General features: G+C 41.9%; 3 protein-coding genes across 3 annotated transcripts; 2 read left to right on the top strand and 1 right to left on the bottom strand.

Moving 5' to 3' along the window:
• Positions 1 to 946: 946 nt before the first annotated feature.
• Positions 947 to 3,232, top strand: LOC104961170 (uncharacterized). The gene is made up of 2 exons (XM_010789404.1): positions 947 to 1,023; positions 1,786 to 3,232. Exon 2 carries the CDS (start codon positions 1,818 to 1,820, stop codon positions 2,502 to 2,504), a length of 687 nt encoding a protein of 228 aa, XP_010787706.1. The 5' UTR covers positions 947 to 1,023; positions 1,786 to 1,817; the 3' UTR covers positions 2,505 to 3,232.
• Positions 3,233 to 4,010: 778 nt separating this feature from the next.
• Positions 4,011 to 6,339, bottom strand: cryba1l1 (crystallin, beta A1, like 1). The gene is made up of 6 exons (XM_010789403.1): positions 6,288 to 6,339; positions 5,789 to 5,871; positions 5,544 to 5,662; positions 5,001 to 5,142; positions 4,769 to 4,911; positions 4,011 to 4,544 (listed from the first exon to the last, which is right to left on the bottom strand). Exons 2-6 carry the CDS (start codon positions 5,861 to 5,863, stop codon positions 4,397 to 4,399), a joined length of 627 nt encoding a protein of 208 aa, XP_010787705.1. The 5' UTR covers positions 5,864 to 5,871; positions 6,288 to 6,339; the 3' UTR covers positions 4,011 to 4,396.
• A 1,100-nt stretch (positions 6,340 to 7,439) lies between these two features.
• LOC104961168 (beta-crystallin B1-like) lies at positions 7,440 to 8,808 on the top strand. Its single transcript, XM_010789402.1, has 6 exons — positions 7,440 to 7,565; positions 7,791 to 7,885; positions 7,975 to 8,093; positions 8,182 to 8,314; positions 8,412 to 8,554; positions 8,637 to 8,808. Exons 2-6 carry the CDS (start codon positions 7,796 to 7,798, stop codon positions 8,806 to 8,808), a joined length of 657 nt encoding a protein of 218 aa, XP_010787704.1. The 5' UTR covers positions 7,440 to 7,565; positions 7,791 to 7,795.
• The last annotated feature ends 2,271 nt before the right edge of the window (positions 8,809 to 11,079 follow it).

Raw genomic sequence — 11,079 nt, 5'->3', positions numbered from 1 at the left:
TTCCAACCTCCAAATGTGTCTTTTAAACATCTTTTATTTGAGAGTTGCGAATCCTCATGATTTCCATCCTGGGTTGATTTGGTGACACCCTATCTGCTAACATTAATATAGAATGTAATTTAATACTCTCAAGATACTTGGTGGCGAAACACAGAGTAGTCTGCAAACAGTGGCCGTTTCTCAATCGCGAGGAAACTGGCTTCCAAGCCTATATTTCAAGGATACTACGTCATCGAGTGCCGCCGAAGGACTGTTCCAATCCCCAGCATACTTGGAATTCCACCGAGGCCGCGCGTCCTTGGTTTTGGGTGGTAATTTCGAGTCTGCACATGGGTAGACTTCACGTCCTTCAAATCCCCACAATGCTTTGCGTACGGACCAATTTCCCCAAATCTGTGGCGGAAAATGTAAGGCAGGGCTCTCATTATGACGCACACACCTGCACACTTGCTAGCCTGTTCCACTCTTCGTTTTCCGATTGCCAGGAGGGATTCTTGCCTAGCTTCTGAAGGAAGTGACTCGGAAGACATGTGCTACCAAGCAAGCATCCTCACGATTGAGAAAACGGCCAGTGAGTGTTAGGAGAAACGTTTATATGTTTATTGCATTTTATTTCAAATGAAAATGTTAACAAAACTCTGAGATAATAAAGCCTTCTAACTCTTTCTAACTAATGCCTTCAGGTAAAAACTTTACTAAGTCAAATAAATTAGATTTTAATCCAAATACCTGTTAAATGTTTACCATTCCATGGTGAACACGGTGATTTGTACACCTGCTTCACATCAGCCTGTTAGCATTGTCATTGTGTCCTGTTAGCATTTAGCTAAAAGCTTGGCATAAGTACACTACATAAATAAGCATTGGTATTGGTAGCATTGCTGTAAACTCTTTTTTGTAAATGTGTCTTTATGATTGAATATGATTCATTTGTTTTTCAGGACAGTGCGCCCTTTCTTGTGGAGCCACTTCAAACTAAGCGACCATCATCAGCAGGCCCCGGAAGAGACAGTTTATCTAATGGTAAGAGATCACCATCCAGGGTGATAAAAACATCCACAAACAATTGGAAATGAATACGATGATGCACATTTAAAAGTATATACATCTTTTCTACATTTTATATTGTTGTACAAATCTAGTTTGAACATACTTATAAATATTAAAGAAATTGTTTGATTTCATAATTTTGATTCAGATTTCTCTGAGTCTGGAGAGTAAAACATATAAAGACTCTTTCTGCGGTGCAATAAATATTTAGATTTAATTTACATAGAGCTCGTTTCACGTAGGGCTGCTCAATTAATCGTATTTTAGTCGCGATTACGATTATGGCTTGCAACGATTACGAAAACAACGTAATCTAAATAAAACGATTATTTTTTTATTATTATTTTTTTTAAATACTTTTTCAGTTGAATTATACTTAAAGTTCAGGGTAATCAACTGTTAAAAACATACTGTTCAAATGTTTTTCTCCAATAAATGGATGTTTTCAAAGTCAATGAATAATCGCATTTAATAATCGCAATTACAATTATTGACCCAAATAATCGAGATTATGATTTTTGCCATAATCGAGCAGCCCTAGTTTCACGCATAATATTTAAATATGGACGTGGTTTCCACTGTTGCAACCATTCTGACCTGACTAAGACAGTATGATTACATCTGTTTGGCGTGGAGTAAGTGTGTGTTTAGACGATGTTACTTTTTCCTGATTCACGCTGTCTGTCAGATAGCTTTGCACCGACATGATCTGTGTCTGATTATTATTTTCGACAGAGAGTTCATCACTACCTGTTGAGCCACAGCCTATGGAGCCCTGTGTAATGGATGAACAACTACAGAGAAATCCAGAGACACGTGAAGAAGAATTAACAGTCCAGCATCAGGAAGAGGTAGAGGAGGAAACAAGGAGGGGAGAGAAGAGACACACCGAGCCAGAGGAGACGGGTGAGGAATCCTCTGTGCCTAAGAGGGTCTGCTTTGAGCAGACAGCACAGCCGACCTCTGAAACATGCGCACTGAGCTCTAAATCTGCAGACTGTGTCTCCGAGCCAGCTCCCAGAGAGAGGAGGGACATAGTCTCTGTAGAGACTGTTCCCATTGCAGGAGAGTGCTTACCAACAGAAGATGAAACAAACAGGGGTGAAATCAACATCAGAGAAACTGACTGTGAGATGGAGAGCAGCGGGGATGAGATGATTGCTGTGGACGGAGAACCTGAAGACTCGGACACTTCACCTCAGACTCTGTCACATTGTGTTGAAGCAAAGCTTTCACTTTCACCCACTTCACTTTCAGCAACAGAGTTCAGTCTGACGTCGACAGGAAGCTGGGAGGATGACGAGGACGTCGATGTGGTTGGCGGTTCCAGTCCCGCCCCTGATCCCGTGCTCTTCAGCTGGACAGAGTGCTCAGAGGTTGAGGAAGAGGAAGGAGACGACGATATTGACGTTGTGGGAGACAATCCAATCTACACTTCATCATCGCTACTGTGAGGTGAGCTAGTTAACAAGGATCGTCACACTCGGGTGCTTCACAAGCATCTGTCAGGTTTTTTTCGACTTGTCTTCTCCAGTTCATGTTATTTGATTTCATGGAAAAACATTACTGAATTGTTTTCATTTAGCTTAAAGCTGAAGATAAATAACGTCTAATTATAAATGTCTGACAATCACGTGAGAGATTTGTGAGCTACTTGTTGGCTATCTGTTTGGATTTAAAGACAAAAAAGCAAACATGTGCATCATAACGCATGAAGGCACTTACATCAGCAACAAAAAAGAGGACTGAAGTTCATATGCACTTATTCAGTTCCTGAGTTGAGCTAACCATGACTTTTTTATTCTTTCGAGGTATTAAGCAGTTGATTTTATGTAAAAAAAAATATTGCTGTTAAGTTCAGTAATTTTATGTTTACTAAGCAGAGATATTCATCATAGTTTGTTTTAACTGCAGAAAGTGAGAAAAACAGCGATATAGAAACAGTTTAGAAAGAGATGCAGTGCAAAAACAATCAAAGTGTGTTTTAGGCGAGTGTTTTATTACTTATAATTATGACTATTACTGTTTTAGTTGTAAAAATGTTGACAATATTAGCCTTTGTTAGTTGGAAATGTTCCAGGAAACTTCTGTATTCCTTGTTTTACTGTTACGTTGTGTTTGGTAATGTTCCTTATGGCTCTTTTGAGCCTGGACTGATTTCTAGAATAAAGGTTCCTCTCTACTTCCTGCAGAGGCTCTTTTCTGTGACTCTACATGCACTTCACTCAAAATGGTTTCACCTTTGGGGTGTGGATTTTTTTTTATGTACAAAGAAATGTAAAATACAAACACAACGTGTAAGTAAATAGGTCCAATGATACTGGTGTGTAAGTAGCACGTTTCTTTATGCTGCATATTGCCAAAACAGCAATTGTGAATTTAATAAGATTTTATGTATTTGCAGCATTTTTGCTAAACGCAGAGTGAGGAATATATTCTCTCCTTTCTTTACGTTTGTCTATTTACATGTTTTTCCTAAATTCGCACTGCTTCCAGCTCTCTCTGCCGACACACTGAAAAGTAAAGATTATGCATGTCCTTGTGATGAATGAAACTGAAGATGTTTCTTCTCTATCCTGTTATTTTCCCAATTCAAAACATTTTTTTAAGGGGTTTAAAGTTAATCATATTCAGACTTGAAAAGAATGGTTTCAATTACAACTGAACTCCTGACTTGAAAAAATAAACTATAAAGTGTGTTTCATCAAAACATAATAAGAAACTTATCCAAATGCTTTTGAGAATGTATAGACATTTAGATAGTTCTTCCTCTTTGTGTGTATTAAAACCCTATGCAAACCCTTTTCTTTAAATCTTTAAAACCTACAGGTGGTGTTTCATGCTGCAAAGAGAGTACATTGTATTCATCATTCACACTTTTATAATAAAAAAAGAAGACATGAAGTGAAATGGAGTTTATTAGTAATCAACCTCCTGCACACAACAACACATCTGAGCTGCACTGAGGAGACTGGGTGCTGGGGGGGCTTTCTCTCATGTCTTCATGTTGAAGCTTCACCTCCCCTCTGTTCAAGCTCGCTGAGGATTCACTCTACTCATCGCCCAGCTCAGGTAAGGAGTACAGCGCAGGTGTTTGTGAGTGCGTCGGAACCTCTAAACCAAGTAAAAAGACCCTATGAGTGTCAGCGTGTCTGTATCTGGAGCATGTGTTTCCCTGTGCTTTTACAGTGTGATATTTTCTCTTATCACACTCTGGCAGCATTGGTAAAGGGGGCGGCTGTTGCATCTCAAGTCAAGAGGAAGGAAAGGATTGAAGAGGGGGATAAAGAAAGAGGAAGGGGTTTAGAGGGGTCGAGGGGTGTCTGTCTCTGTCTCGGTCTGCCTCTTAGTGCTGGATGCGCCTGATGGACTGGATCTGGGGGGTCTGACAGTGGGACCCCCAGTTCTTCCAGTGCTGGTAGTCTCCGCTGTGCCTCTCACACTCCATGATGTACTGCTGGCCCCTGTATCCAGGGTGCTGGTAGCACACAAAGCTGCAGGAGAAACAAACAACAGTTAGTGGGAGTGGTGACGAGTGGGGGGATTTAGGACATTTAGCTTGTGTGTTTAATACATAAACTATGTGCAGGTTTATTTGTACATTTATATTTTGGTAGCCAGATTTGAAATGGATATTCAAGTGTAAATATCCTTGGAAGTGGAGGAGCATTTCGAGTATGTCCTGATAAAATGCATCCCATCAATCAGGTTCACTTACGCGCCGCACTGCACGTGCATGGAGCCAACCTCTGGCATCATCCAACCCATGGCCTGCAGAGAGGGGTAGTCGTCACAGATCTCAGAACTGCGGCCCATGAAGTTCTCCTTCTCAAAGATGAGCATGCGACTGCTCTGGTGGGACTGCATGGGGGGGGAGAAAAAGTTTGACTTTGGAATCCCCGGGTAAAGGTCAAATGTCACCTGAACACTAAGAGATAGGATGTACTCACAGCGCAGAAGATGGGGCGCAGAGACATCAGACGCTCCACGTGGTAGGAGAGGGAGCCGCTGTAAGCGTCCCAGTGGGGGTACTCTCCCCTCTCCAGGATAAACTGCTGGCCCTGGAAGTCGTGGTGCTCAAAACCCACCCAGCTTATCAGAGAGAGAGAGAGAGAGAGAGAGATGTTATCATCACTTCACTGTATGGCCATCTGAAGAGCCATCTAATTTAGATCCGGGTGTAATTAAATTCGGACTATGTCACAGGGATGCTCTATTAAATCATGCAGCTCAAAAGCATTTTATTTCCAAAATAGGCTTTCTTTCATTCAGAACAAAAACAATTCAGCCCCTTTGCATAGTCAACAACATCATGTTCTTGGTGCTTAAAGCGTCCACATGACTCCTCTTTATCTCCTCTTGTTGTTTGTAATGATTAATCAATAGAAAACAAAGGGGGATAACAGTTTTACTTGACTATATTTCATTAACATGTTGTACTGTCAGAACACTAATTCTAATTGTTAACAGTGTAACATGTTTGAGACACTTACGCTCCGCTCTCCACCCTGATGGAGCGGATGTTGTCCAGTCCACAGTCCTGGATGTTGCAGCACTCAGAGGTGAACTCCAGGCACTTGCCCTGGAAATGCTCCTGCTCGAACACAGTCACCTGAGGGAGACAGAGGATAAGAGGCATCAAGTTACAAGAAGTATGTTGGCAATACAGTTGTATAAAGGGTATCCTCCTTTAGCTTTCAGCATCAAGCAGAATCTTTGCTCAAATGTGAGTGTTTACCTTGAAGAAAGGAGCCATGCCCATACCAGAGTTGACCAAAGGCTGCATCATTGGGGATCTTGTAGTTCTGTACATCTTTACTCCTGAGATGTAAATTTAAAAAAAACAGCACCTTTAGAGACTTTTTTAAAAGCATAAATGATTTAACAATGAGATATTCCACACTGTTTCTGCACAATTTGTTGTAGTGTTACATTCTCACTTCTAAAGGCACACCACAAATCTCTGTATAACATTCAAGCGGTACAAGTCCCCAAAAAAATCTGAATTTAAACATCTGGAGGCCAGAAATGGTTAATATACCTTCTTGTCTTTCTATCTTTTTTAAATTTTGAAAACAATCTGAAACTAAATTCAGATTAAAATTAAGGTGTTGTACAGGTGATTCAGAAAGTGCTTTTGTTTTTTTCAGTGTCTGCGTGAAGCACCTGGGGTTCATCTGTCTGTCTGTCTGTGTCTGTCTGACTCTGAGCTGTATGAGAGCAGAAAGCATCCTTACCTAGATTGGCACTTTATTGGAAGAGCTTGAAAGTGATACGCCTACGGCTTGCCTCGCGTAGAGCTTTGCGTGAACCTGGCGCCTCATTTTTATACCGACGGTCGGGGAGCGCGCCTGCTGTTGCGCGTTCACGGCTCTGGTTAGACCTATGGGTTAGACCCGGCAGTGAGGCGCGCCCCCGGGTTGGCTGCGTGTCCGCTGCATGCCGTTGTCCTGCTTCAAGGCCAGCTCAGCACATCCCATAGTGCTGCTGGGGCTGCGGAACAAAGGCGCTCCGGTATGTTCGGACCCCGGTCAGCAGTCCAGCCCGTGCCCCGGCACAATGGGCCTGGGTGGGGTGGAGAATGTGGGGATTAACGGCGGAGTAGAGAGGCAGTGATACACAGAAGAAGATAACTGGTGTGTCTTTATATGAGAATAGAAAGGCTAGATAACTATAAAGTGAATTTCCGTGCTATTTGTTCAAACAATGAAGTCTAATTTACAACAAACGATTTAGTGCGTGTACCTTCATAGGCTACACCTGTTTGCACACAGATCTGAGATCTGGTTATGTCAATGGTGTAAAAAGTGGAGAACAACGTGCTTGTGCTGTGATGACAAACTGTTGTTTCAAAGTTTCCCTGCAGTCACATTTATCCAATTCTAAATTAAAACAAACGTGCCAAGATTATGAATATTATGGTTTCAAACCTCTGTGTGGGGGGGTTCCAGGTGAGAGGTTTAATAACTGTAATAACCCAACAAAAAATTGGGACTATTTTATTCAGATATAATGTAACACACAAGTTAATCACTGGTATTATCTGGAAACATTCAAAAACTTTCATGAAAAAGCTTTTAATTTGCAGATTCATTTAGCCACAGTTAAACATTCATGTCATTGTATTCATGTGTCATACTGCTTTATAAATTGAATAAGCAGATTGGTATGTAGACTAGAGAATATATGACGTATAAATGAATGCTGCTTATTTGATTTAGGGGGCATGATTTACCTCTAAAAGTTGATTTCAGAAACATCAACTTGTATCAGATTTGTTCTGTTAGTCCTCAGTCTGAGCTCCATCTCCTGTCAGTCAGCCTCTGCCCGCCCCCTCTGACCGTCCCTCTCTGATGATGTGGGGTTTCTTTTGTCTCGTGTCTCTGACCTCAGCAGGTTTGTTTCTCTACCCATAATCCCTCTCCTGTGAGCGCCAGCATATATAAAGGAGGTGCGCACTTCGAGCCGCACACACTTCGAGTGAGGCTTCTAATAGGAATCGCACACACACACAGGTAAGGTACAAACACATACTGTATACCAACAGGTGTGTTGAGATACAAATCAGAAGGAAAAGGCATAGATTAAATTAAATTATCCACTTTATTTTAAATACCTTTTTAAAAATGTTACATTTATAGTCTTTCTTCTATCTCGAAACACTTTCACTGGTGCAAACAGGATTGATTTGTCATATCAAAGTTTCCACTCTTGTGATTTTTTTCTCTCTTTCCACCCAGCAATCATGTCCAGTGATAAGTCCAAGAATTCTTCCCAGACCGACGGAAAGGCTGCTCAGAGCAAGAAGTCTGAGATGGGAATGATGTCCTACAAGGTGGGTATCTCTTGCACAGGATATCCGGATATATTCAGGTTATCATATCACAGATAACTGACTCATCTGTGTTTATCTGTCCCTTCCAGATGTACGTGTTCGACCAGGAGAACTTCCAGGGTCGCATGATCGAGATCAGCAACGAGTGCATGAATGTGTGTGAGATGGGCATGGACCGTGTGCGCTCTGTGCGCGTTGAGTGCGGACCGTAAGTCTCAAAGAAGATTTTTTTTTTTTAGTAATTATATGCAGTCATCTTGCAGCATGGATGCTTCATAATATTTTCTCCTCTGCAGCTTCGTGGGCTTCGAGCAGATGAACTTCTGTGGTGAGATGTACATCCTGGAGAAGGGAGAGTACCCCCGTTGGGACTCCTGGAGCAACTGCCAGAAGAACGACTACCTGCTGTCCTTCAGGCCCGTCAAAATGGTACAAAAAAACCTGCTTGATTTCTTACTCACAAGTTTCTTTTTTGCTTTCGACTGCCAGCTAAACTAGTGTTTCTCCCTGTTTTCCTCTACTCCAGGACGCTGAGAAGCACAAGATCTGCCTGTACGAGGTTGGAGAGTTCAAGGGCCGCAAGATGGAGATCATGGATGATGACGTTCCCAGCCTGTTCTCCTACGGCTTCACCGACAGAGTTGGCAGCATCATTGTCAGCTGTGGAACGTGAGTGGTTGAAGCTGTCACTGATAGAAAGAAAATGTACCTACAGCATCCGGGGCTGACATGTTTCCTCTGTTTTCTCCAGCTGGGTGGGATACCAGTTCCCCGGATACCGTGGCAGCCAGTACCTGCTGGAGAAGGGAGACTTCAAGCACTTCAACGAGTTCGGTGCCCGCCATCCTCAGTTCCAGTCCGTGAGGCGTATCCGTGACATGCAGTGGCACCAGCAGGGCTGCTACACCATGGCCAGCAAGTGAGGCTCAGGGAAGGAGAGAAAGAGAAAGAGCGGAAGTGAGGGAGAGGGGCGGAGGAAGAGGGAAAGGGGGAGAGATGTCTGAGGCCTTACCCAGTGCCTTAAACAGTCGATGTGATAATGCAGTGAGGGGAAGGGTGAGGATCTAGATCTGTCCCACCTCAGTGGAAGATGGACCACCCTCCATCCCTCTCTGTCTACTCTTCTCTTTCTCCCCTATGGGCTGAGCTTTGCTTTCCCCCATTTTCTCCCTTTTTTTTAGTCCCTCACTTCATTCCCCCTCCACAGTCCTCTTATAAGCCAGAGAGGGAACAAGACTCCCCTTGCTGTTTTACCAACTTGATTCTCGGTTCAGGTATCACGGGAAACTGACTCCCTAGAGCCCCCCTGCCCCCGTCTTCTTACCCCTGTGCATTGCACACCCTCTCTGCTGTACAGAATCCTGGCCAAGTTTTCAATAAAAAGGAAAATCTTGATTTCAAAAATGTTGTTGTTGTTACTTATTACTAAAAGATCCCCTTAATGAATTGTAAATGACTTTCAGAAATATGTCAGATGAATCCCTTCTAAGTTATCACATTTCATGAAAAGTTTCATATTTGTGTTAAGAATTATTGTTATGCTTAATCGGGTTTGGAGAACGGAAAAAAAACATGTTGGTGTTGAAACTCCTGGATTGTGTAACTCATGGCTTTATAATATATCAACAGGAACCACCTACAACTCAGAATCTACAGTAATTGACTAAATGCTCCAAATGGCTTTTATGTGAAAGTCAGTGTCAAGAAAATAAGATAGTGGTTCATGTCCTGATTGTATGCAAGAAGTCTGAAGTGGCTACGGGTTTATGACAAAATTAGTCCAGATTCATCCAAAATATAATTTATAGAAAGAGAAAATAAACATTTAGGTGTGTTCTTTATGCAAACCAGACCATTTAATGATGTCGTGAAACCAGTAGGAGGCAGTAATGCAACTTAAATCATTCCAACTCCCAGAAAACCCAAAATTAAAGGTAGGGTAGGTAATTCACTTCAGAAACACTTGGTGTTATATTCCATGGAATGCTCTTAACATCCCGATAGCAATGAATACATTAATTGCTTTGACAATAAATATGTAGCCTACAAATATTTAATCTGTGGAAACTGTGGCACTGTAAAAAGCTAGACCAATTATCTGCCCCGGCCCGCGGCAGATAACTGGATGGCCTACCTGCCTTCCATCTCGTGCACAAGCTTATCTCGTGCCCTCATTGGTCATGTGCGCGTTCGTGTGTGTTGGAGGAGGGGCTCTGTAAGGATGTCAGAAGGAAGGGGCAGATTTATTTTGGTTGTGTACTTTCAAATTCTAGTGCACTCGAGCTGGTTTCTCCATTCTTACCTACCCTACCTTTAAAACGAAGAAGAGGAGACTCAAGTCAAACCCGCAATGATGGTGAACAGGTGAATGCTAATTGCTAATAATTTAACGGTCTTGGTGGATCCTCCAGTGGTGACCTTTGTAAAGTTTATGAGACCATTCAGCTATTTGTGACTTTTAATCCCTAGTACAGAACCTCAATAATCTTATAATGTTTACTCACGTTGAGTACAGTGGAACAGACAGAATAACAGAAGTTTGGAGCAGATTGGAGGACCGTGGACAAGGCTCACAGAAAAACCCGTCCAGATAGGTGAGTACAAACAACACACTGGTGCCAGAGTTCCCGTTAGAATATTTTTTTCAACGGTCAACATGTCCGTTAAAGTTTAAATCTTCCGGACTAAATGAGAAAAGTGCCGGTCAAATGTCTAATTTGTTATTTATTGTGCTTTAAAACAAATTGATATGATTCGATATTAAACAAACTAATTATAGTAGATTAACTACATTATTCAAAAGTGTACAGTAATTTACAATAACATGGGAATAATAAACGGAGCGCTCTCTCCCTCTCCTGACAACCCGTCAGTATCATGCAGCTCGCGGACCAGTAATGAGTGACCCGACAGTAAAACNGCAAAAATAAAAAAAGAGGAGTAAAAGTAGCCCCCGACTTGCTTTATTTTTTGAAAGTAGCCCTCATCCTAAAAAAGGTTGGTGACCCCTGTTCTAGGGAGATCGTCTCACCGTAGCTGTTAATCTGATCAAAAGACGTGTTCAATCACTTCAATGGCATTAAAACGAGAAAAAACGCAGCTGAATAGGTTAATCCATAGGTTGATAAAGTTCCTGGGCAATAATTGGAATTATTTATAATCCATAATTCCATTTTTATGTAAAAATTGCAGAG

Source organism: Notothenia coriiceps, unplaced genomic scaffold (assembly GCF_000735185.1).
Source record: "Notothenia coriiceps isolate Sejong01 unplaced genomic scaffold, NC01 NC01_scaffold00032811, whole genome shotgun sequence".
In the NCBI taxonomy this organism is placed as follows: Eukaryota; Metazoa; Chordata; class Actinopteri; order Perciformes; family Nototheniidae; genus Notothenia; species Notothenia coriiceps.
The sequence above is the reverse complement of the archived record's forward strand: the minus strand, read 5'-3'. Positions and strand labels throughout refer to the sequence as shown.